Source organism: Plectropomus leopardus, chromosome 1 (assembly GCF_026936395.1).
Source record: "Plectropomus leopardus strain MGB_pleo_1.0 chromosome 1, ASM2693639v1, whole genome shotgun sequence".
NCBI lineage: Eukaryota > Metazoa > Chordata > Actinopteri > Perciformes > Serranidae > Plectropomus > Plectropomus leopardus.
The window spans coordinates 41,102,419-41,129,615 of NC_142176.1; the positions used below are offsets into that span (position 1 = coordinate 41,102,419).

The 27,197-nt window shown below is 41.3% G+C and overlaps 1 protein-coding gene across 5 annotated transcripts in view; it reads right to left on the reverse strand.

Annotated features, from left to right (window-relative positions):
- The window catches only part of cemip (cell migration inducing hyaluronidase 1), a 143,197-nt gene that overhangs the window by 79,157 nt on the left and 36,843 nt on the right, over positions 1 to 27,197 (reverse strand). For all 5 annotated transcript variants that reach the window (XM_042484707.2, XM_088081197.1, XM_042484725.2 and 2 more), the window contains 6 exons: positions 20,790 to 20,927; positions 7,652 to 7,790; positions 6,598 to 6,834; positions 4,010 to 4,189; positions 1,004 to 1,074; positions 621 to 716 (listed from right to left, as the gene is read on the reverse strand). In XM_042484707.2, the coding sequence (XP_042340641.1) occupies positions 621 to 716; positions 1,004 to 1,074; positions 4,010 to 4,189; positions 6,598 to 6,834; positions 7,652 to 7,790; positions 20,790 to 20,927 (861 nt within the window). The remainder of the gene's footprint in view (positions 1 to 620; positions 717 to 1,003; positions 1,075 to 4,009; positions 4,190 to 6,597; positions 6,835 to 7,651; positions 7,791 to 20,789; positions 20,928 to 27,197) is intronic.

A 27,197-nucleotide genomic window follows, 5' to 3' on the forward strand; every position in this document is an offset into this window, starting at 1 on the left:
TAAATGCTTATCAGTTAGTGCTGATGACTTCTTTTTATGTTATACAATCTGTACCTGTACGCACAGTGTAGTGTGTTAATATGGCATGTGTGCATAGGAGATTACATGCACAGGAAGGAGGGGTGTATATTACACTAAATCAGGGGGAAGTGTATGTTACGCACATGCACCCTGTCTTTTTGTTTGAATGCTGCATGTATATGAAATGACCAGCCTACCCCTGTGTCATAAGTATCTAATGCCTGTGTCTCCATTATGAGTCAATTGCTGGCGCATGTTCAGATGTTTGATCTGATCTCAGACATCTAAGTGAGTGCTGGTGAGGCATTTGATGTTACACATACATTGCCACATGTACATGACGCTAGCCTGTGCAACCTTTCTGGTTCTACGGAAGTTGTGGATGAATCACTAAATCACTAAAGCTGATTAACAACAGCTCACGAAGGTGATGGAAGTGAGGTGATGGAACAGGGAATTCTGTTTGCCTGTGTCTGTATGTTTGTGTGTTTGTAGATATTGAGATCGAAACCTAGAGTTTGAAAGTTGAGAGTCATCCAAAACTCATTATTTTGTGTGTGTGTGTGCTAGAGACAGTGAGAGAGAGAGAGGAAAGTTACCTTGCACCCACTGACTGCTGGCTGTGATGCTGAAATGGTCCCCATAACTTGAATGAAAAACACAGGAGCTCTGGGCCTCTGAGGAGGACTTGGTTCCTGACAACACACACACACACAAACACACACACACACACACACACACACACACACACACACACACACACACACACACACACAAAATACCAGGTGAGTTTGCTGAACCCTGTTCAAACTTTAGAACTTTGTATGAACTGTTGAATATTTGTATTAAACAGACAAATCTGATTTGACTGACATAATTCTGTGTCATGTAAAGCCCTAATTTTACAAATAAACAAGATCAGGTTGGTTGCAAAGGCTCGCTTCTGTGTAGAAAAAAAGAGCAGAAAAAAATGGATTCATACCTTGATAGACAGCATGACCCTCCACAGCAGAAGAAGTGTCACCCTTTGTCACTATAAAAGTCCAGGGATGCCTGTAAAAGTAAAAGAGAGGAGAGCTGAAGTGGGGAAAGGATAAAATAGGGGATAGATTGGATAGAGGAAAAGATAAGGGGGTGAAGAACAGACAGGAAGAAGACAGAGAGAGAAAGAGAAGCCAGAAATGGAAGAAGAAAGACATACAGATACCAGCAGCAGCAAAACTGCAGGTGAAATGTGAGCATCATCTCCACACACACAGGACACCCACAACTGGGGAGTCTGGGTAAATAAAGGAGGTATCCCATGATGCATCACTGAGATGGGAACTCTGTAAAAACACTGTGTTTTATCCACATGGCTGTTTTTTTTTCAGGACGTAGCAGTGCATGCTTCAGCGAGCTATGTGACTGCTAGCTAAGCCCGAGCTCTGAGTTTTCTATGATGGACAGTGAGTTATGTTTGTAATATAGGTTACTACTTTTCTTTTTTTTCTGTTCTATAGAATGCATAATATGCATTCCATACCACATGACAAAATTTCTGTCTAGAAATACTGTTAATGTTAATAAGATAACTCTGCAGTGACAGGTTTCCTTTTTAAATAAACCTTAGCGTTATGTGCAGAGCACTTCTTAGTGTTAATGTCTAACCGCTTAATCGTTATGTTAAATTATATAACCTCACTGTCAGTTTGTCAAGCAGTTTTAAGCGAATCACTTGTATCCGAGGCAACGAACCTGGGGTGAACAAACAGCTCTGGTGTGAAAGCACCCTCAGTTTATGAAAATGGACAGTTTTGTCCTTGGCTGAAAATTCATTTTTACACTCAGGAGCAATTCATTAGTGACCTCCTTTTTTTGTTTTCTTATGTCCTATGGCTCACCAATCTCCATCTTTCACTGTTTCAGTCTTTTACCACATATGCTGTATGTTTCACTGTCTCTGTCACTGTATCTGTTGAACTTTTTCCAAGACAACCACCTGCATTACGTTACCGGCTTTTTTTTCTTTAATGTGCTTACATTTTTCATGTTTGTTAAATAATTATTGATCAAAGAGGAAATGCATTTAGTTAGTTATTTTAACTTGAATGAATCCTTAATTTCCTCTTTAAACCACATCTGTATATGTTCCCCAATTGGGTTTAAATGAATTTTTCTGAGGTATGTTGCTGTTGCTTCTATGTTGCCACCAGCTCCACTATGGCAGCTGCAGAAAACAAACCTAAATTACATAACTGAGAATGTATTGCAGTCTACACTGTCTCATAAATTCCAGCTTATTTAAATATCTGTGGGTGTGCCACAAATTACACAGCCTCTCTCTCCTGATGACACCAGTGTTGGCCTGTTGGCAATAGTGTGGAGACAAGGCGACAAGAGTCATTAGGCAGGAATCCCTGTCACATTATCATCACTCCCATCCATTTACTCTGTCCTCTATATCATCCACAACCATGGAGCAAAGTGGAAATTAGGAAATGGAATGTTAACTTATGCTCTGTCCTCATGTCGTTTATGAAACCCTCTCAGTGTTTTCTGTGGTTTCCTCAGCAGCATTAAGTTTCATTCGACCGCCTGGCTTTGGAGGCTAACCACAGAGCCCACATGGCCAAGATTCACCAGCATCTTCTCTCAGCCCACAACAAGGTCTCTGAGATTGTAGTTGACTAGCAATGTGCACAACAGAACACATTCACACAAGCTTGTGGTTTACTATGCAAAGCCACCTATCCAACAGTTCTGCATGCTTTTTTTAAATGAAAAAACAAAGGAGCACAGCTGAGTCTTTTTTGAGGAATTTGTCAGTATGCCCCTCAGATGCCCCTTATGTCAGAAACCCCGAGACATCTCCAGGGGTTTTGTTATCAGGGCAAAATTCAGTTCCCATTTCCCACGCATTCCTGACATTCTAACACACACACACACACACACACACACACACACACAGATTCAGAGACAGACTGCAGAGTCACTAAAGCACAAACAAAAGGGTTATCAGTAACCCACTAGTGGTGCACATGCACTTGGACAAAGGTACATTAAATGGCATATTTCCTTATGTCAGTGCATCTGGGCCTTGCCTGATTTTATGTCTACTGCTGTGCTGCTTCGTAGGGCTGAGCAAAGTTCATCATTTTGTGTGTGTATTTTGGGCCTGTGTGTATGTGCATGTCCAATCAACAGAGTAAAAAATGTAAATTTCCCTTGGGACGAATAAAGTATGTCGTCTTCCACTTTGTTTTCACATCAGCAGACAGACATAGTTGGAGAGTGGCTGTTGATCAGAGGCAGATATTTTTCTCAGGACTTGGTGGGGAACAAACTAGAACTAAAAGGAGAATAATTATTGGACTTACTGTTGATTCATCAGGTGATGGTTTTCTATTGGGCAGCATTATATTGAGAGGTGTAAAAATGAAAAATTATACATATGTATAACGGAATCCATACAACTCCACTTTTAGTTATTACCCCAATAATAGACATGTCATTGAATTTACACATGTTTGAGAGTATAAACTTTGTAAAGATTGTCTGACAGAGCTTTTGTATTAAATTTCAACAGATTATGTAGGTGTAGATAGAACATAATGGATTGAAAATCATACCAAAATGTTGCAAAAAGCTTCAGGGGTTAAATAGAAAAAGACAACTATACATTATGACACACCTGAGGTTGTAACATTTTCACAGCAAATAGTTCAGTTTGAATTTACAGTAATCACTAAAAAGACTGAGAACCAGAGAACACAATGTGCTTCTTTCCTGACATGATGAGAGCAGAATCTATGAGTTTGCATGGGTAGAGCTGAGCAGAAATGTTGAGCAAAGAGTACTGATCAGCAACCTTTCTCAATCTGTCATTTTTTAAATATGAACAACATTTTGTCTTTGTTTCAACATGCCAAAATAAAACTTCCATCAAAAGTTGCAAAAGGTCACAGTGATGTCATTTAATTTCAAAAACAATATTTGGTGAGCTCACCGAAATCCCAGACTGCTGATGTGCTGGCTGCCCAGCCTGAAGAGGCTATTTTTAGCCAAGTCCTCCAAGTTGTTTGAGCCCTCGTCATTGACCACCATGGCCAGTATGAGACCCGCCTCCACACTATCCACATACTTAGCAAGGCGGTGACTCTCATCCTTACTACGATATGTGTCAAACCTGTGGGAGTGAAGGGATGTCAAAAGAGGAACAACAGAATGGAGCAAAATCATTACCGAGTATTTCGTTCATCCAAAAGGTCAGAGAATACATTTTGAAAACCACTCTGCTTGTAAAACAGTCCCAGGTAATGATCAACAACTTTATCAACCTCTGACATATATAATGCTCATTTAGTGTTGAAAGTAAAAATCTCATGGTCAGAGGGTAAAGAACCCTCCTTTCTACTTCCATGAATGTGTATCCTAAAGAAAGAGATTGTAATAACAGAGGGGAAGTAAATTTGAGGGGATTAATTCTGTAGCAACTCTGTATGGCATAAAAATGCAAAACTGTAAAATGGGGATAATAAGATGTAAATATTGTACATATAGCACTGATACCTGTATGTATCAATGCTAGTTCCACCCTGGTTGAGCACTCCATGTAAAGCAGTAAGAGTGGTGCATCACACTTTCTGAAGGACAAAATGAATATTAAAATAATCTTAATAATTCCTCCCTAGGCCAAACACATAATTCTCTGCACACCACTTTATTTCACACTTTATGTTATCACAACATTGGAGAAAAGAGTAAAAACTACTGCAGACACAGCAATAGTGTGTGTTTCAGCAACTGTGTAAATGAGTGTTATCATTATTGGGTTTATAAATCAAGGTACCAAATTCATAGAAAGGACACTTGCATTAACTCATTTACCTACTACATTGAGGGCCAGATCCACAGTGACATACCAAATTTGGGTAGAATTAGCACCATCAATCTGCCCGGTTTTAGCACCCTATCTACAAGTAATTTGCACGTAATATTAGCCAGCACTAACACGCCCACGAAGTTTGGCACTTTGCCCTCCTTTTGCGTCTAATTGAGCAAGCACATCTTTTCCAAGTGTTTCAGGCTTTTCCAAGTGTTTCTCCATATTTCAGAACACAGATTGGTTCATAATCACACTGCAGAGAGCACAACATTCTTCAGAAACCATTGGCTTTGTTTGTTGCCCAAAGCTGGCTGTGTGTTGCAACTGGCTGTAGCATCTCACAGAAGCTGGCACTATACATGTCTCCAAAATAAGACCCAGGCCTTGCACTTTTACACACAGTGCCGCAGTTTGTAATAAGGCAGCCCTTATTGATAATTCCTGATCTCCATCAGAACTGTCTCTGACAGAAGCTCACAGCCCACTTGATTCCCTCTCTGACTGTAGATTTTACCCATAATATCACTCAATATCAATGCAATATACTTAAAAGCTTATGAGCTTTAAAGAGAGGGAAACTGCACCTATTTAATACACGCATCTCAGTGGCATTAAATAGCACCGCTTTAACTGCCTGTGGAAACTAGCTCTGGTCTTTGTGAAATGGATGGTATTTGCAATAAGACTTGTTTGCATAGGAAGGGGGTAGTTTTGCGATGAATTTTTGATTCCCTAATTTACATACATGCAATTGGGTAAGGCACACCTAGGACGCTGTCTGCTTGGCAGTGCAGTTTGCGTGCATTTCACCTTTTGCGAGTGCTTTGTTGATTGCATGCTATCTCATTCTCTCAAATATTTAGTGCCTGCAAAAGCAGCACAATACCTTTTCTGGATATGGCTGTGAGTGTGTACGGAAAGGAGTGTTAAAGGACCCAAAACACTGAGAATTTCAAAGATGTGGCATGAATGTGTCTACACTGACGCTTTTTTTGCATTGTGCTTTGTAACCTTCCTGGCTCAACTGTTCATCAAACCCGTAGCTCAGCCCACCCACTCGGAGGCTTGAGAACTGTTGGAGAACTGTTGATGTATCTCAAATGCTTTTTTTTTTTATTTTCTGTCACTAATAAAATATATTAATAAACATTAAATGGAAAAATCAGGGAACGTGCTTACACAGAGTCTGGGTGCCAAAATAACCTCCCCAAGTCCAGAGCAGCAAGAAAAACAAATGACATCTATTATTAAAACACTGCTCCACTTCAAAAGTAATATTTGCTGTTTATTGTTCTTTAATTTCTCACTGCAATTGACTTAACCTGCATATGAGTGGTGTTGTAATAACAATGTCACAGCCATTAGAGGCAATTTTGTCTCCCTCATTACAACTCTGTGGTTAAACAGCTTATGAGATGCCAAGACATCAGCCAAGATGCATCCTCTGCTTCAGGGGGACTCTTAACTGTATAACGTACTTACGGCGGGCCCCAGTGGACACTAGTTACTAGTTATAGCACACACAAACATTTGACATCATCCATATGACAAAAGAGAAATTATTATTATTTTAATTGAATTGTTTATTTATAGTTCTTATCATGTATATGTAAGCACATGATTTTGTTAAATATTGTTGGAGGACCCACTCTCTATACCCCAAACACAACTGCACTGCATGCATTGTCTATATTCACGCCCCTGCTTACCTGTCATTATGCAGCACAGCTCCAGTCTTGGGGTCGATAACGTGGATGATGATACCTCGGTTCCCCCAACTTCTCTGGAACAGGTAGTTATTTTGGTTGCTCTCTCCAGGGTGGAGGGTCTTGTTGAGGAACGTCCATGACAGTTTCTTTTTTCCATGGATCTCTAGTGTCCCTCCTGTCCCCACACCAATGTACTTCCTTCCAAAGTAGCTGTGTTCCTTATCACTGTCATCCAATCTAAGAAAAGTGCGGGAGGATTAGAAACATCTTATTCATTTGTCTTTCTAAAAGTGAAATTTTAGGCATAAAGTATACTTCAGTGACTGTGTTTATGACCCTAATGTAGACATCACACGTCACCATATTTCAGAGGTTCATCTTGAGGATGAAAAATGGGAAAAAAGGCATTTTACCTTCACGTGGTAACTGCCAGTAAAGAATAACAGGAAAGACAGGGGTGGATGTGTGATATAGGTCATGGACTCACACTTAAAGACTGTCCAAGGACAGGACTCACAGGAACTTTAACTACTCAAAGATGATGAAAAAAGTGTGTTTAGTGTTAACATAAAAGTAAAAATGAAAGTGACAGCATGTTTATTTAAATTGCAAATGTTTAAATCCTGTAATCCATTGAAATTGCCAATGGCAGGCAGCTTCTGTTTACTGTAATCACACTGCCACCTAGTAGTTTCTGGCACGCCCTGGCAATATGAGTGTTCATGAGCAAGTTGTTTTTTTCCGTCATATTTATAGCCTCCTGAATAATATCATCTTTTAAAAAAATGTTTTTTGTTCCCCTTTAAGCTTAAAAACAACTTATGGACATGTGAAGGATGATAAAGCTGGCATGCCTAGCAAAGTTATTGTCATTACAGATTATAGAGATGCAACGTGGAAGCACAAACAATAAGGTCAATAGTTTCAGAATATCAGATAACACTTACACATTGGCTGATTTGAATAATTAAACCGAGTATTATCTTTTTGCATCACCTCTTAAAAACACATTCCTGCCCTGACCAACACTATGACTTTCTGCTAAATTTCATACCTTCCAAAAAGGGAGATTGTGAGGTTGCCTTTATACGGACAGTCTGGGCTTCCAATGTGCAGCTCCCCTTTGTTGCCAATAAGAATGTGTTTTGTTCGAAGCAGCATGGCCCTCTTGGTGTCAGCAATCACCAGCTTTCCTAAAGGGTAGAGAGTGGAGGAGTGGGCGGGGGGTTGTTGGTGATGAAGCCTCCTGGTAGTTCATTTATGCCCCATTGCCTTCAGTGTTGTCTCCCTACCATTTAAGGCCCTTTGCTCAGGTTTTACGCACACACACACACACACACAGACACACAGACACAGACACACAGACACAGACGCACACACACACACACACACACACACACACACACACACACACACACACACACACACACACACACACACACACACACACACACACACACACACACACACACACACAGCCAGATGTAGCTGGCTCACCACATGTGTTTACCAGGTATGTAATCCAATGATTCCATTTCAGTAGTGAAGGGGAAAATAGCTACTGAACTTCAAAATCATCTCATGTTTGTCCTTTACTCTGAAAGGTTAAGGCCTTGATTCGCCATTTTCACAAAATGTTACTCCATTTGTGCCTTTGTACAAATTTGATAAAAATGTATATATTCATTGAAACTGTTTGTCTCTGACAGATTCTCAGTCAAAAACAACTGGGTCAAAGACCTTACCATGATCTATAGCAGATGGCTCTACAGTTCAATGTGGCAGAACATGCTCAGCTGAGAGCTGTAAAATAAAATGAACTTCTAAACTAAGATTTTGATGGTAGTGCTACTGCTCCATAATACCTACTGTCATATGGTAAAGAATCAAAAATAGCTGTAAATATATAAAAACATGAAATCAGTCACTAATATCAAACAATATCATACAACAGTCACTTAAAATATCCTTAATTTACTCCTGACATCACAACAAACACCTTAATAAGAATCAATGTTTCTGGTGAAGTAGCCAAATATCCCTGAACTTCGATGAATAGGATTGGATGTTACTTATGATTCAGTAACCAAACAGATGATGCATCAATAAGCCAATGACATCAGGCATGAAAAAAAAAACACACAAAAAAAACTTGCTGATGATCAAAAAGCACTTTGACATTCATGCTTACCTTCAAAGAATGTCCTTTTTAAAGTTAGAATACTTACAAATACATAAATTGAGGAATAAGATAAATTGAGTAATATGGCTCTTTTCATGATTTGATTAAGTTCTACTTCTTGCAAGGGTTGACGCATGGCGATGACGATGACAATTCTGCTGTTATTGAGCAGAGTGGATGATATTGTGATATATATCTGCATACACTATGAAGGATTTAAAAATGCTTGAGGCTGAAAGGAAGAATGACTCTGATTCTCTGGAGGCAGTGTTACTTCTTCATCTGGAGGGGCACAGAAGGTTCTCTGGATAAGGTTCACAACCAGAGTACATAATATCGGGAAACCCTCTCAGACCAGTCACCAGGGTTAAGTAGGTTAAAGTGAATGAGCGGGGGGGGGGTGCTGAGGGGGGGGGTTATTTAATTTCATAAAGACTGATGAAATATGAGACTTCCGGTTTGGCGATGTAGGAGAGAGACGCATGGTGTAGGGGCTCCTGATCACTTATCATTTTAACTTTAACAACTGAACTTTTAAACGCATATCTAACGTCGTATCGACGTATACCGACGCATATTTGCGTCCGGACCACGGCAAACGCGAAGACCCCATCTCCATGTCTCAACTGATAACCGAGCTGTCCAAGCAGCGGGCCAGCTTTAGAGATGATGTGGCCACACTGATTCAGGAATCACTCCAGCCCCTGCAGGCCTCTATGGATGGGCTACGTGAGAAGCTAAGCTCTTTTCAGGGCCGGCTGGCTAAAACAGAAACCCTGGCAGGCGACAACTTTCAGCGGGTATGTGAAGCTGAAGCCAGCGTCAAGACTCTCCAGGCCCAGAACGCAACGCTGTTGGATCGCCTTGAAAACCTAGAAAATAGGTCGCGTAGAGCCAATCTACGTATCCTGAATCTACCTGAAGGGAGTGAAGATGGTCGTGATCCACTAATCTTCATTTCAGAGTTGCTGAAAAACACCATGGGTGACAACATATTCACATCCCCGCCGGAGCTCGACCGCGCACACCGCGCAGCCGGACCAAAGCCGCCAGCAGGACGACCCCCGCGGCCCTTCATTCTGTGCTTTCACCGGTACCGGGACAAGGACGCCGCTCTGAGATGGTCCAGGCAGCACGAAGTTAAGTATAAGGACGCCACCTTGAGGATTTATCCAGACCTCAGCACCACCCTCGCCAAGAAAAGGTCGGCATTTAACGACGTAAAGCGGGCTCTTTATCAGAGAGGAGTGCAGTTTCGCCTGCTATTCCCAGCCCGGCTCAGAGTCACCTTCAATGGAGAAAGCCACCTTTTTGAGACCCCGGAGGAGGCGAAAGTGTTCTATGATCGCCATGTCGCAAAGTAAACATCTGCCTGCTGTTTATTTAGACTGAAGCGGAATGACTGATTTGTTCCATTCTGCGGCAGCTGCGCACTTTGCGCTCAGAGTTTGTTTACTGTTCTTATTATAGGAAAGAGAACAAAACAACAGTATGTCTTGACTCCAGGACTCCTGCCCAAGTGGACTGGTTTTATGTTTGGTTTCCTCGGACTTGCTGAGACTCCGTGGGTAAGATAAAACTTAGTTTCAAAAACCGTTTTCTTTGTGTCTTAACACATACAGACATATCCACGGGTATTTGTTTTATGTATGGTCCTGTCTAAATCACTACCATATTATTTCAATCATCTATCTTGTGTTATTCTCTAACTGCCTCATCAAAGGTTTAGATAGTTATAGGACCATCACGTTTCTTATTCTATTATTATTTTTCCCATTATTACCATTATTCTACTTATTTTATTCCTTTCTCTTTTCCTCTTCTTTCTTCCATATGCCTCTGTCCATAATCATAGTTAATGGTTCAGCTTATACATTGATAGTGTAATCCCTACATGCTATGTTGTTCGGGAGCCCTCCCAAGTTAGTTAAGTTAGTGCGTGAATGGTCTATCGGGAGATCTATGTTTCATGTAGGGGACTGCATTCTGCTTCAGTTGGGGAAGCAAAGGCAGGGTTTAGGTGGGTTCTAAGGTTCAAGTACAGTGCTGTCTTTTTGGGGTTTGTGAAATTTATTTTATGTTATTTTTTTATTATTATTTATCTTTTTATCTCATGTTTTGGTATTTCATTCTGTGGATAAGATAACACACAAACTGAATGACTATGGCTGATGTATCAAGTAGCAATGTAATAATGAGGGGTTCAACAGTACGCTTTACCAGTTGGAATGTAAAAGGTATGAGAGGGCCGGTGAAACGGGCAAAAATTTTTGCCCACCTTAAAAAATTAAAAACAGAAATAGCATTTTTACAAGAGACACATTTGGTAACAGCAGATCATATGAAACTCAAAAAACCATGGGTGGGACAACTTTACCATTCACAATTCAACACTAAAGCAAGAGGTACAGCGATTTTAATACACAAAAATGTACAGTTTACCCTGAAGGAGTCCATATCAGACCCACAAGGCCGATTTGTCATAGTGACCGGCTCCCTCCTTCATACTCAAGTTGCACTTGCTTGTATATATGCTCCTAACTGGGACGATGCCAGCTTTGTATCTAAGCTTATCTCTACTCTACCTAATCTGAACTCTCACCGTTTGATCTTTGGGGGTGACATAAACTGTGTTATGGATCCGACCTTGGACCGATCCAGCTCTAAGTTGGTGTCTCCTTCCAGGATGGCGCATGCCCTGTCTACATTCATGAATGAGGCAGGTTGTGTGGATCCTTGGCGTTTTCTCTTCCCGCGTAACAAGGAGTTCTCATTTTTCTCACACGTGCACCAAACGTATTCAAGAATTGATTACTTTTTTATAGATAAATCACTGCTGCCTTTTGTTAGGAAAAGTGAATATTCGGCTATTGTGGAATCAGACCATGCACCGGTTTTACTGGATTTAGACTTTCCTCTCAATCAAGCTCAGCGCCCCAGTTGGAGAATGGACTCAACTCTACTAGCAGATGAAAACTTTTATAAAACAATATCTACTGCTATAGATAATTTTCTATTGACAAACAAATCAGACTCAGTATCGCCGTCCATCTTGTGGGAGACATTGAAAGTGGTAATCAGGGGTGAAATAATATCTTACACAGCAGCACGCAATAAAGCCAGAAAACTAAAGCAGGAACAACTCATAGATTTAATATTTGACTTAGACCGTAGACACTCAATGTCACCATCTCCTGAACTATACAAAGAAAGACTGGATTTACAAATGCAGTATAATCTAATATCAACACAAGAAACGGAACAATTTCTCCTCAGGTCTCGAGGATTCACGTATGAGCATGGTGAAAAGGCGGGCCGTCTCCTGGCTCACCAACTTAAATGCAGAGCAGCAGCTCAGCTCATACCACAGATTAAGAAGTCTTCTGATGAGCTAACAGTCGACCCTGTCGAAATTAATAATATTTTTAAGACATTTTATTCAAATTTGTATGCATCTGAATTCCCAGAGGATGATACGGACATGCTAAATTTTCTAGATAACTTAGATGCCCCCTCCATTGATCCTAACAAAAGAACAGATTTGGATAAGCCCCTCACACTTAATGAAATTACCGGCTCCATTTCTGCTATGCAGAGCGGTAAGGCCCCCGGGCCTGATGGCTACCCAGTCGAATTTTATAAAAAATTTTCCTCCAAACTGGCCCCTTTGTTACTTGAAATGTTTAATCATTCACTGGATCAGGGAACCTTGCCACGGACCCTCACAGAAGCTAATATTACACTCTTGTTGAAACCTGGCAAAACTGCGGTAGAGTGTGGCTCCTACAGGCCCATATCGCTTTTAAATGCAGATGTTAAGATACTAGCCAAGCTCCTTGCTATCAGGTTGGATACTGTGATGGCGGACATTATCTCGTCAGATCAGACTGGCTTTATCAGAAGCCGCCATTCCTTCTCTAATATACGCAGGCTTCTCAGTGTCGTTCACTCTTCCGCATCCTTGGAGACCCCAGAGGTCGTGGTCTCCCTGGATGCGGAAAAAGCATTCGATCGGGTCGAGTGGCCATATCTGTTTGCAGTACTGGGAAAATTTGGATTTGGGCCAAAACTTATATCTTGGATACGGCTGTTATATGTATCACCTAAAGCAAGAGTGATCACTAACAAATTGTCTTCTAAACCCTTCTCGCTGTTCAGGGGCACCAGGCAGGGCTGTCCCCTCAGTCCACTTTTATTTGCTTTAGCTATCGAACCTCTCTCTATTATGCTGAAAACCTCGCAACACTTTAAGGGAATCTGTAGAAAACAATTAGAACACAGAGTTTCTCTATATGCGGATGACTTATTACTTTACATTTCAAACCCAGTATCATCTGCCCCTGATGTTGTGAATATGTTACATCGATTTGGCAGGTTCTCAGGATATAAGCTGAACTTTTCAAAAAGTGAGTGCTTCCCAATCAACAACTTAGCCCTCCAAATTGCAGAAACAGATTTACCTTTCCCTCTTTCTAGATCAGGATTTAAATATTTGGGAATTAATATTACCCGTTCATTCTCTGGTCTATATGATAAAAACTTTACTCCCCTGATTAACAAGCTTAAATGTGACTTTCAAAAATGGAGCGTTCTAAACCTCTCCCTAGCAGGGAAAATAGCATGTATCAAAATGAACATATTGCCGAGGTTTTTATATCTTTTTCAGAGTATACCAGTCTTCCTCCCAAAGTCATTTTTTAGACTTGTTGACAAACTGTTGTCTTCATTTTTGTGGGGTAATAAACATCCTAGAATCCGTAAGGCATTCCTCCAGAGGCTTAAGACAGAGGGGGGAATGGCCCTGCCCAACCTGATGTATTATTATTGGGCAGCAAATCTACAAAAAATAGTCTATTGGATTCAGAGACCAGATACTGATTGGTGTCAATCAGAAATTAATGCCTGTGCATCATCATCACTCTTTGTATTGGTGACTTCCAAGCTCCCCCTCTCTCCTAAACAATACTCCTCATGCCCTATTGTAATTTCCACATTAAAAATTTGGTCACAATTTCGACAGAATTTTAAACTGACAGACTTCTCCCTTTATAGCCCCATCTGCAATAATCATGCCTTTCTTCCAGCCAAGTCAGATCCTGTTTTTGCCCAGTGGCAGAGGGCGGGCCTAAGTCAGTTCACTGATCTCTACATAGATGGAACCTTTGTTACATTCGACGCTCTCTTCACCAAGTTCAATCTACAGCGCTCTAATCTTTTCCGTTATCTTCAGATCCGTCATTTTGTTCGTACCATTAGCCCGTGTTTTCCAAACCTACCTCCAAAAAAAGGAATAGACATCATTCTTCAGGTCCCCACGCACCGTAGGAGCCTCATATCAAAAATTTATAATAGTATTATGTCATTCAATAAAGTGACACTTGATAAGATTAGGGCAGACTGGGCAGAAGAGCTTGGAACGAGCATTTCTGATGATACCTGGGACGATGCACTATATAGAGTAAATGGGTCAACCTCATGTGCCCGTCTTGGCTTAATTCAGTTTAAGGTTCTCCATCGGATCCACTATAGCAGAGCCAGACTCTCTAGGATCTATTCTAATGTCAGTGAAACATGTGAACGTTGTCATATAACTAAGGCTGATCTTGCTCACATGTTTTGGTCATGTAATAAATTGCTTAATTTTTGGACTATGATATTTCGAACTCTATCTGAAGCTTTTGGCAAAGATATTCAACCTAGTGCTGTACTGGCTATTTTTGGAGTCCCAGGAGAGGGTTCATCACTGACAAATAAAATTAAGAACATGCTTGCTTTTTCAACTCTCCTCGCCCGGAGAAGAATCCTGTTAGAGTGGAAATCAGCATGTGCACCCAAAGCCTCCTCATGGCTGAAAGACTTGACTTTTTTCCTTAAATTAGAGAAGATAAAATATAGTATTCGAGGGTCGACCCAAAAGTTCTATGACACGTGGGGGCCTTTATTAACCTATTTTGAGGGTCTTGAAGTCCTCCCACAAGATTGAAAATTAAACTGTCGAAATTATGTGTACCTTTGCCTGTACTCCCCTGTAAACTGAGGGGCCCCCCAGCAAACCTTTGTAGTCAGTAGGCAAATACTCATTGTCGAGATATCCACTCCATTTATTTTTTTTTTAATATATATATATATTTTTTAATTTATTTATTTATTTATTTATTATTATTATTATTTTTAATTTATTTATTTATTTTTTAATTTGTGTCTTATGTTGACAGCAGGGTGGGGATGGGTGGGGGTGGGGGGGTTGGAAGGGAAAAAAAAAATGTAAAATGTAAAATGTAAAATGTTACATTTACAAATATCTGTGAACTGCTCTTTTTGTCAAATAAAAACAAGTTTAAAAAAAAAAAAAGACTGATGAAATACAATTGTCCCCACTTTTCTCTCTGAATGTTGTGCAAGAATCTACCAGGCCAAAATGAAATCTTTGGAGCGGGAGAGCGAGGTGCAATGCACAGGTTCTGAACCTGGTGCGATGCAGGAGGAGCCCGACCAGGAAGCAACCCACAGAGCCCAGTCCCTCCACGCACCAGAGTCTTCCAATCCCGGCAGAGTAGTTTCACAGCAGCGGATTAAGTGGCCCCCAGCCAGCAAATGAAGTGAGTGGCAGCAGTTTGATGAGGATGTGTCCAACATCATCCAAGCGACAGCCAAAGGAGATGCTGACAGTTGACTCCAAACGATGACCACCATCATTGTCACCTATGCTTCAGTGAGATTTGGCCAGAAAGAGAAGAGCAAGACAAAGACTACCTCTTACACCATGAACTGCAGGGCCACCAAAATACACCAAATGCGTCAAGAGCTTCGAACCCTCAAGAAACAGTACAAGACATCTACTGATGAGGAGAAGCAGGAATTGGCAGAGCTGTAAAACAGAGCAGAGTGGCACAGGAGGCAGGAAAGAGAGAGAGCCAGGAAGCGAGCAGCCTTCATTGCCAATCCCTTTGTCTTTACCAAACAACTGCTAGGGGACAAGCACAGCAGTTGTCTTGAGTACTCTTAAGAGGAAGTGAACCAGGACCCTATCAGGGATCAAGAGCTCGAACCCAACAAAGCACTCATAATCCCCACCCCCCCAACAACAGAGCTCAATCTAAGGGAGCCGGGTCTGAAGGAGGTTGTGGGGGTCATCAAGGCTGCTCATTCAGGCCCCAGTGGCGTACCCTACCTGGTCTATAAATGCTGCCCGGAGCTTTTCTGGCACTTGTGGAAAATCTTGAAAGTGATTTGGCGAAGGGGGAAGTCGCTGACCAGTGGAGGTGTGCTGATGGAGTTTGGATCCCAAAAGAGGAGAACTAGAAAAATCGACCAGTTCCAGACAATCTCACTGTTGAGGGTTGAGGGGAAGATGTTTTTCATTGTTTTTCAAGTTTCTTCTCATGAACAACTACATCGACCCCTCAGTGCAGAAGGGTGAGATTCCTGGAGCTCCCTGCTGTTTGGAGCATACTGGTGTCGTCACGCAGCTCATCAGAGAGGCCCGTTAGAACAGAGGCGACATAATGGTGTTGTGGTTGGACCTGGCCAACGCCTATGGGTCCATACCACATAAACTGGTTGAGCTTGCACTACACCTTCACTATGTTCCCAGTAAGATCAAGGACCTGAACCTGGACTATTACAATAGTTTCAGGCTCAGGGTCACTTCTGGGTCACAAACATCAGACTGGCAGCATCTTGGCAAAGGAATAATAACAGAATATACCATCTCTGTTATTCTTTTCGCACTGGCCATGAACATGGTGGTTAAGTCGGCAGAGGCTGAATGTAGAGGGCCCCTAACCATGTCTGGAGTAAGACAGCCCCCCATAAGAGCCTACAACCTCACCATCACAACAACATCAGTCCCAGCAGGCAGGTGAATCCTACAAGGACTGGAGAGACTCATCACCTGGGCAAGGATGAGTTTTAAGCCCACCAAGTCACGGCCATGGTACTGAAGAAGGGGAAGGTGACTGACAGATTCCATTTCTCAATTTCAGGAAGTGTCATTCCATACATTACAGAGCAACCAATCAAGAGTTTGGGGAAGCTCTTTGACTCAAACCTGAGAGACTCTGCAGCCATCCAGGAGTCCAACCAAGAGCTTGGAACTTGGCTCTCCAAGGAAGAGCGAGTGAGCAGAGTGGTAGGACTCCGGCAGCAAGGAGCATGGACAACATGGGAGAGCACACTGCAGGTCAAACATCGTGTAGGCAGACTTCCATCAAGTCCAGGAAGTCTAGGATAAAGGCAGTTGCTGAGAGCTTAGCCTTAGCCGACACCATCACGCCCCAAAGAAGGCAGTCACCTTCATCAGAGCCGGAGAGAAATCCCGGGGACAGGCAAAAACAACAACAGGCCTCCTCCAAACAGCCTCTGACTAGCAGCTGCAGTTTCCACCGCACAAAGCCACAACATTACTCCAGCAAGACATGATCATCAGCTCTAAGGCTTCAAAACACCTGATCATGTACAGGGACAGAGGCTAAAGAACATTCTAGGAGCTCGTAGAAGTCAGCTGCAGAGGCTTTGCAGAACGCTTTGCAGGACACTCATTCTGCAGAGTCCTCACTCGGTTGGGCAATACTGGAGTAGCTAAGAAGAGGGCCATTCAATCCACAAGTGAACCTGCTGAGAAAGCCACAAGGTGTCTTTGGTTTAAAAGGGCTTATCCGTGGGTTTCTAATGGGACTCCAAACATTAAAAAAATGAAATAAAACCCTCTGTTTTAAAGTACTGGCAGCCACTGAGACATGTAGACAGTGAATTGCAATAGTTTAGGTGCAAAAAGACAAAAAAATAACTGAGCCTTTCTTAAAGCCATTTCACACCAAGCAGGTTTTTTTCTGAAAAATTAGTCCAAAAAATTGATTTTGTGGGTTAAAATAAATGCCTGCACAACTATGCTTGAACAATTATGCAGGGAAAATATTCAAACTGACCTTTATCTCAGTGGATTTCTATATTGGACCATTTAAATTCTTTGTACCAACTGATATTGTACAGGTCGCTGCTAGTTTGCTGCCAAAATGTGAAACATTTGATTGCTGCTTCTGATGATACCATCAAGATGCTAATGTAGCTGATATTTACTTGCTAAGGTTGCATGTTGTTCACAGAACCTGACACATTGCACATGGCTAACTGTGATGCAGAATAAATGTGATCAGGCCACCATGGTTTTGGTTTGCTAGACTTGAATCAAATCATGATTCAGTTTAACACAAAATATGATCTATACAGCCCAATATAAGAAATCACACTTAGCCTCAGAGGGCTTTATGGTATCCCTTTGTCCTTTGACCGTCACAGCGACTAGCAGGCCATTTACACAGCAACAGTTCTTTTATGAAACACTGAACTTTTTTGCAGTTTGGCCTTTCATTCACACAACTACATTTTGGGGCCCTAAAAACACAAACTTTTAAAATCGAGTTCCAGAGTGTATTCTTTGGAAAACGCCACCCTTTCAGTCGCAGTGTAAACTGGCAATGCGAAGCCTTGTCAGCATCAGTATCTATATTAAACATATTATATACATATATATATATTAATATGTAATTGCGTGTGACAATAATAATTATATGTATTCAATAATAATATAAGTATGAATAATAATAGTATCAGCAGTACTAAGTGTCAGGCAGGCATGTTTTTTATTTTAATTGTTGACTTTTTGGTATGTTTCTTCCACATTCTATATTATAATGTTCTTGAAAATGCTATACTATGACTTTTCTTGACATTTGGAATGATGAATTTTTTGACTTGCTATAGTATGGCATTTTGCACAATACTATAGTATGACTTTTATAATTTAAATGTTGACTTTTTGGACTGTTCTTTTGAAATTCCACATGATAAACTTCTCCAAAATGCTGTACTATAAGTTTTAGCGGAATCTAGAATGATGTCTTCTTTGACCATTTTTATCGCATGCTATAGTATGACTTTTTTTCAACATTTCAAATGTTGACTTTTTGGACCATTCTTTTGAAATTCTACACCATAAAACTTCTTCAAAATGCTGTACCATAAATTTTATTGATATCTGGAATGATTAATTTTTTTTACTGTTTTTACCGCATGCTATAGTATAACTTTTTTCAACATTTTAATTGTTGACTTTCTGGATCATTCTTTTGACATTCTACACTATAATATTCTTCTAAATGTGATACTATAAGTTTTATTGATATCTGAAACAATGACTCTTTAAACCATTTTTCCACATTCTATAGTATGGCATTTTGCAACATACCACAGTTTTAGTTTTTTCAACATTTTAAATGTTGTTTTTGGACCATTCTTTTGAAATTCAGGATTATGTTAAAACTGATGTGACACGGCTCCTGGCTCACTGATCTACTGGAGCGATTTTAAGACCCGTGGTAAGTACGAAGAATTCCCCTTTAAGCTTCCAGTTAAATGTACAAACAAATAGGCATTGTTGTCAAAAAAGAAAACAACCTTAAACCAAATTAAGAATAGACACGCTCATTCATTTAGTCCCAGAGTCAATTTAGTGCATCCCTTCCCACAATCCCAAAGTTTAAGAGATTTTTGGATGTTAAATATCAAAAACTATATTTAATAACTAAATAACTTAATCTAATAGTGGGAATCCCCGGGCCACTGCTCTCTCACTCTACAAACAGCAAAGTATGTAAAGTAAGGCTCCAAAAGAACAGTATCACTGCCACTGGAAGAAAAGCCACATCCACTGCAGAGGAGACACAACATCAGGCATGTCAAACTGCAGACCACGCCTGATGAGTCATTTGGCTAAATGCAGCCCTGTGATAATTATTCTGTAAAAATCCCCAACTCTGTAAAAAAAAGGCAATATGATAGAAGGATGGAAAAAACGCATTTGCTTCCAGAAGAATGTGGTCGAGGTCTAAGTTTTTCAATTCTTCCCCGTCTTCCTTCTCCAGATCTGACAATGCAGGTTAGGTTTTCTACAGTACTGTATCTCTCTACCAACCCATATCAAGCTATTTGTTAAGCCACAGCCACCTTTTAGCATCCCAATCACATTTAAGGGATATCATTTAAATTCCCCTTTTACTGTACCCCACCTACATATTCTTATATACTCATATTACATTAGATGAAGAAACTACTATTCCACTATAACTTGAAAGAAAGATGAACACAAGATGAATTTGTCTAGCCAATATGTTTTCAGCCCAACACGTAACATGTCGCAGCTTTGTAAGAAGACTTCCACCTCCGCATATTACGTATCCTTCCACGTCTGTTATTTATGCTCCAGGATGCTACTACCATGATGTCAACAAATGCACATGATGGGATGACGTGGCACGTGGTTGTGTTTAGGCAACAGCACAGATAGTTAGGTTTAGGTGACAAAGTCACGGATGGTTAGGTTTAGGTGACAAAGTCACGGATGGTTAGGTTTAGGTGACAAAGTCACAGATGGTTAGGTTTAGGTGACAAAGTCACGGATGGTTAGGTTTAGGTGACAAAGTCACGGATGGTTAGGTTTAGGTGACAAAGTCACAGATGGTTAGGTTTAGGTGACAAAGTCACGGATGGTTAGGTTTAGGTGACAAAGTCATGGATGGTTAGGTTTAGAGCAAGGAGGCACATGGTAAGGTGTTGAAAAAAAATCACATTCAAGCAGGGAGCGAAGAGCAGACTCCCTCTTCAAAGTCAAGGTATTGGGACCCATCCACTACCCCTGTAAGTGCCCTCATGCTCCTTATATGACCTTCTTACCAGCAGCGCTACTACCTGTCGCCATTGTGATGCATTTCAACCACACATGACAGGTTCCATCCAGCTGTGTTCTCAAGTAACACCATCCATGCGCATATCAGGCAGACATGGCAGGTGCTGTCTGGGCGTCTGCCAACGTATAATAAGACCGTGACAGATTCTGTTCATTCTCCATGCACACACAAAAGGTGCCTTTTGGTGTCTCTCACTTACACCAAAGGAACTGACAGAGCAGATCCCTTTGATAAGTTTGGAATAAGAACGGGCTGGTTTAGCTTACCTCCATTGAGAATCTCAATGGAGTGGACCGTGGCCGAAGATGTGAGAAGGACCTTCCTGCCATAACCGATTGTTACACGGTGGTCTTCACTGTGCCCTGGCATCCATGGCTGCAGTCCTGGCTCTTTATCTGGACACACTGCAAGAGACAGAAAAGATTCATCAGTGGTGCTACTACAGTATGAAAGGTCAGATACATCAATATTTTGCTACTCTAAACAGCACTTTGATCCACTAAATTTAAGAGAAAAAAAGTACTTTTTACCCCACAACACAAATTTTACAACTATGGTTGCTAGTTACTTTGAGATTAAGATTTTACATAAAAATACATATGATAATCCTACAAAATACACTGTTCAAGAACCAGTGCTTTCCAACCCTTTTGGCTTCTGATTCCATGTACAAAAAAAAACAGTTTATAGAAAGAGAAATTTCCCCAATAAACCTCTTAAGTGTTTGTTGTTGTTGTTTTTTTTAAATAACTGTCCAAGGTCCAAAGAGGAAAAATGATACATTAGTTTATAAAAAGTGAACTAATGTATCAGTGAAAAGTGTAAAAACAAATGTGCGTAGCAGAACGTTGCTCTATCTCACAGGGGCTCTGGCCCTATGGGACTACATGGGCAATACTCTTTTCTAATCACATGCATTCACCCAGTAAAATTTACATAAATGTAGGTGACGGATCAGGATGTAACTATCCAAATACATGCAGACCTCACAGTATATAAGGTACAAGGAAGATTTATTAGTCATTTTTTAAACAAAGTTTAAAGAAGGAAATTAGAATTTGTTCTTGATCCTGCTACTGCTTATGAGTTGAAGGATGAGTTGATTAAAATCACCAGCTACTATGAAAAATTCTACCCCGTTGCTGCTGATGGCGTCATTTAATTCATGCAGTGCATTTTCTGAATTTGCATCTGAATTTGAGTCTTGTGTCCTGTCGGTTGTGAACAAGGTCCACCCATCCAGCAACAGCTTGATCTGGGATGTTAGGTGTTAACCATGTCTCTGTGAAGATACTCAGAGCAGTCTCTGATCTCCCATTGCTGAGCCTCATCCGCTTTATTCTCCTTTGACTGGACATTAGCCAGAAGAAGGCTTGGTAGAGGAACAGCTCTCGCTCCAAGTCAGGTCAGCCTCGCCCTGATGCCGGCTCTCTGTCATGGTCTGCAGTCTGTTTAGTGTTTTATTTTCTCCCTCATGTTTCATGTCTTGTCTTCCTGTTTTATTTTGGTATCACTCACCTCTGTCTCTGTTCCAGGTTCCTGTCTGCCCTGCCCCCTCCTTGTCGGTGTGCACCTGATCCCTGATTGTGCTTCCTGCCCCTGTTTCTCATCACGCCCCATTAGTCCCGCATATATTCCCCCTTTGTGTCTTGTCTCGTCGCCAGTTCGTTGATCCTCCTCATCCACGTAACAGCTTTGGTCCGCAGCCATGTCAGTAGCTCTTTTTGTGTTTGAACCTCGCTTGTTTTTTGACCTTGCTTTTTGCCTCTTGCTCTGGACGTCTCTGCTGGGAATAAACCTTGTTTCGCTGCTCTTACCTGGTCTGAGTTTTGCATTTGGGGCCTACCTTCCTGCGCCACAGTTCATGACACTCTCCTCCCTCTCTTCGTCCAGCACTTTCGGTTTTGTTTCTCCCCTCTGGTCTGACTGGTCGCTCGGTGTATACCATTGGTGGGGATCCTCTCATGCTCTGTTGCATTCAGTCTAAAACCCACCTCACTTCTCTATCGTAGAAACGTCCTGCTTCAGTAGAAGGGGCCATAGACCCGGGAAAAAAAGAAAAATCTAGCAAAAAAGTAGCAAGGATTTGAGGAGCTACTGGCCACTGCATGTATATATGCTGCTGTCGTCATAGCAAGATATATAAGGCTGTACCCCAATGCTGTTTGTCATCCTGTTGTCATCAGCGATTCAATACAGTTCTGCCCCTTTGGGGCTTAAACCCTAATTATCATATCATGAAATGAAAGCATATGTAAAAGGACAATACTGTCCTAATTTACACAGCCTTCCTATTCTGGCAGACTCCCGATAGAAGTGGGGGCACTGTGTAAAACATGAATTAAATTAAAAATGTATGATTAACTAATCTTCTTTTTACATTTTTGATTGGTAACATGAATATGCATTAATTCTGAATTTGATGCCTGCAAAACAATCATAAGAAGTTGGGGCAGGGGCAACAAAAGACTGGGAAAGTTTTGAAATGCTCACAAAACACTTAAAACATTCTAAAGGTAAACAATTGCTAACAAATGATAGGTGTGAAAGGGGCATCCTCAAAAGGCTCAGCTGTTCACAAGGAAAGGTGGTGCTTCATATTGAACGAGTGCAGGTACTAGACAGGTTTACCTGCAGTCCAGACCTGTCTCCTTGAACACTATGAAACACAAAGTAGGCCAAACATTGTGACTGATCCACCCACTTAGGTTGTGTCTGTCCTTGTCAACATAGCACTGACAGTTACACTGTGTGTAGCTGTGCAGTTTTCCCAATAGAGTTTCAGTCAATTGCTCTCTGGTGTGGGTAGTGATTATCTCATCTCCCGGCCTCCTACTGGATCCATCAATGGCATTTACTGGCTGGGGACCTGAATTGTCAAATAGATTTCCCAGAGGACTAACAGACTGATAGGTGGTCAATCAGCTGACATTTTCTGCTGACTGTCAGTGATATCTCTTTGGCTCTGGAGGACTATTATGTCTGTGGAGGTCTTTTATTTTCTTGATTTAACCAGAAAACCTCTTGAGATTAAAAATCTAATTTTCAAGAGTGCCCTGGCCAAGACAGGCAGCAACATAAGTTAAGGGAAAGTGACAACAGGTAAAACTTATCAGGGAAAAAAACGGGCGGGAAAACACGAAAAAGACAGGAAGTAAAACCCGACATGGCACAGTGAAACTAAAAAAAAATTTAAAAAGGAATAATAATAACAATATTAATACATTTTATTTATATAGCACCTTTCATACATGGAATGCAGCTCAAAGTGCTTCACAGAGATAAAAGAGGTACATGAAGGCATAAAAAAGCAGCAATAAAATATACAGGTTATAAGATAAAACATGCCAAACAAAATAATAATAATAACACACACATACACACAAAAATACCAATGAAACAACAACATCTTACAACTGAAAAGAGCAATGGCGTAAAAGGGTGAACCATCTTTATAAGGTTTGCAATCTAAGGGAAGGCCAAAGTAAAAAAATATGTTTTTAACCTTTTCTTAAATATATTCGCAGAGTCTGACTGTCAAATATGTAGTGGAATTTTGTTCCATAGTTTTTGAGCATAGGCACTAAAGGCTGCTTCTGCCACTTTTTTTTTTTGTTTTTGGGACTATTAGTAGTCTAGAGTCCAACGATCAAAGAGCATGATTAGGGGTGTAACGTGATAGACAGTCTGCTATGTATGAGGGTGACATATCGTTGAGGGCTTTAAAAACCATTAGGAGTACTTTAAAATAAATCCTGTATGATATAGGCAGCCAGTGAAGTATAGGAGTAATATGTTTTCTTCTTCTCGTTTTTGTTAGAACTCTAGCTGCTGCATTTTGTACGAGCTGAAGTTTAATAGTTGATGTCTTGGGGAGGCCAGTGAGCACCAACAACCTCTTCCCCTCCTCAGACTCTGGTAACCTGAATATTCTCATCCTTCTCCACCTTACAGCAGCCTTTAACACCATCAACCACTCCATTCTCCTGTCTCATCTGAAATCCTCCCTCAACATCACTGCCCTCCTGGATAAGGCCATATCTCACAAACCAACAACAGTTCATCAACATCAATAACTGCATCTCCTCCCTCGTCCCCTATGTTTGGTTCTAGGCCCTTTCCTATCCATCCTCTACATCAGTGGTCGGCAACTGGCGGCCCGCGGGCCAAATTTGGCCCGCCGCCAATAATATCTGGCCCACCAGATGACATTGATTAAAAAAAAAAAAACCTGATATATATATTTGCTATCAAAAAACGACAATTCTACACAGATTTCAGAACATTTATTCAAAAGTCGTGAACTGACAAAATATGATAAAATAAAATAAGGCAGCATCTGCTTGACTTCAGCCGCACACTGACTTCAGGTAGGAACTTATTTGGCATATGTGCGCTCTGAGAAAAAAGAGGGCAAAAAACTCTGTGTGCCACTCCAACAGATGCAAAATCTGTTTCATTGAATTCAAACAAACAACAAACTTAGCTCAAAGATCAAATAAATAAAATAAATTAAAACAAAAGAAAAAAAAAGTTCTGCTTGACTTTGGACGCACACCGGCTTGTGGTGGGAAATTGGGACATGCGCTGTGCTCCTGAAATTACAGAGCAAAAAAAGCAAAAAAGAAATTACTATTTAAATAAAATCAAGCAATAATATGACTATTAAAAACTTGAAAGGCTACTCACTTAATGGGAAAACTGGCATCTCCCTTCAGTCACAATCTTTTGGATGTCTGGCGACATGGATGTCAGTTTAATCCGCAAGCAGTTCTCCAGATTTTTGCGCGTTAGGCGGTTCCTCGCATGCGTCTTGATGGCGTTCATTGAAGAAAAGCTTGATTCACAAGTATAGGTAGAGGGAAACATCGTCAGTACATAAAAGGCAAGTTTCTTAATCCACCTGTACTCCTCTGAGCGTGCGATCCAAAAATCCTCCAGGGATTGCGCTCTGAGCGCATCGCTGACCAGGGAGCTTGTTTGAAAATCAATAAGCTCCAGCTGAAATGCGGCCTCATCCAACGAGGGGATGATTTTTTTAGCCAGGGAGGAGAAATCCGCACTTCGGACAGTGAGTGGGTCACGGACAAAAGCGATGATGTCCCTCGGGATGGAGTAGTCCTCAAACCTGGACTTGAAGTTGGCTCATAGTTGTTTGACGAAGTCAACCATCAGCCCTGTCACTTTTCCCCGTCCCTGTGATTTTAGTGTAGTGAAGTGCAAGAGCCTTCCACTTGATATGTCTGACTGGAACAACTCCAGTTTCTTGGTAAACGACTCCAGCTTTTCAACCAGGTCCACAATGGTTTTATCTCTCCCTTGTAGCTGCATGTTAAGCTGGTTCAGGTGGCCAAAAATATCTGTTAAAAATGCAACGTTGGACATGGCCATTTCATCTTCTAGAAAGGCAAGGTGGTCGCCTGCAGCTCGTATCTTGCTTAATCTCAGGAAGGCTTTAACCTCATCCAGTAGCGCACACAAGCGCTCCAGCGCTCCAGCGCTTTGCCTTTACTTAACCAGCGCACGTCGTTGTGAAGCAGCAGGTCATCATAAATGGCCTACTTTGACTCAGCCACAAGTTGTCGGAAAAGACGATGCTGTGTGCTTGATGTACCTCTGACAAAATTAATGACACGCATTACTTTATCCATAACGCCCTTTAGCTCTCCACTGAGCCTGGCGCACAGGACACTCTGGTGAATAAGGCAATGCAATCCATGCATTTGGGGCGATCTCCTTCATTCTGCTCACCAGACCTCTGTGGCAACCAACCATGGCAGGTGCCCCATCTGTCACGATGAGGTTGATTTTCTCAAATGACAATGAATGGAGTTTGAATAATTCTTCCAGTTTGGTAAATATAACTTCCCCAGTGGCATTCCCCTCTAGTGGAATTAGAGACAGCAACTCCTCCCTGAACTCCTTTCCATCAAAATATCGCACATAGACACACATCTGGCTTACATCTGTGTTGTCGGTGCTCTCATCAATGGCCAGAGAAAAGTATTCGGCCTGACTCAGATCACTGATAATGACTCCATGCACAGCATCCGACAGTGCGTCTATGCGCCGGGAAGCTGACCTCGCAGAAAGAGGCACCTGTTTCACTGAGGTAATCACGCCATCCATTGATTTATCAGTAGCCAGCTCCTCCAAAACTGCCACCATCACTTCTTTAAAAACCTCTGCATCAGTGAATGGTTTGTTGTGCCGGGTTAGAACCCATGCCGCTTTAAGGGATGCACTTGTCACCTTTTGCTGCGCCGTGAGTCCTCGAACCAGGATCTTGCTGCTGTGTGCATATCCAGCTGTCAGTGCGCTAACTTTCTGCCTTCGCGCCTCTGTCTGGAGTGGATATGCAGCTTTGAAGTTGCCATGCTTAGTCTCGTGGTGCCTTCGGATATTATATTCTTTGCAAACTGCAACAACCTCATTGCAGATGAGACAGACTGGCTTGGCGTTCATAAAATCAGGTAGGATGAATGCATATTTTTCTCTCCACTCTTCTTTATACGTCCTACCTTCGCTGTCGACTTTCCTTTTGACTGCTTTGGACAATGACATTTTGTCTTGCTAGCTAGCTAACTAATGTCTCACGTTATCGCGTTATCTCAGAAAAAAAAAAAAACAATAACAGCATCACGTCACGCGAGAATAGGCTGCGTTACCAACAG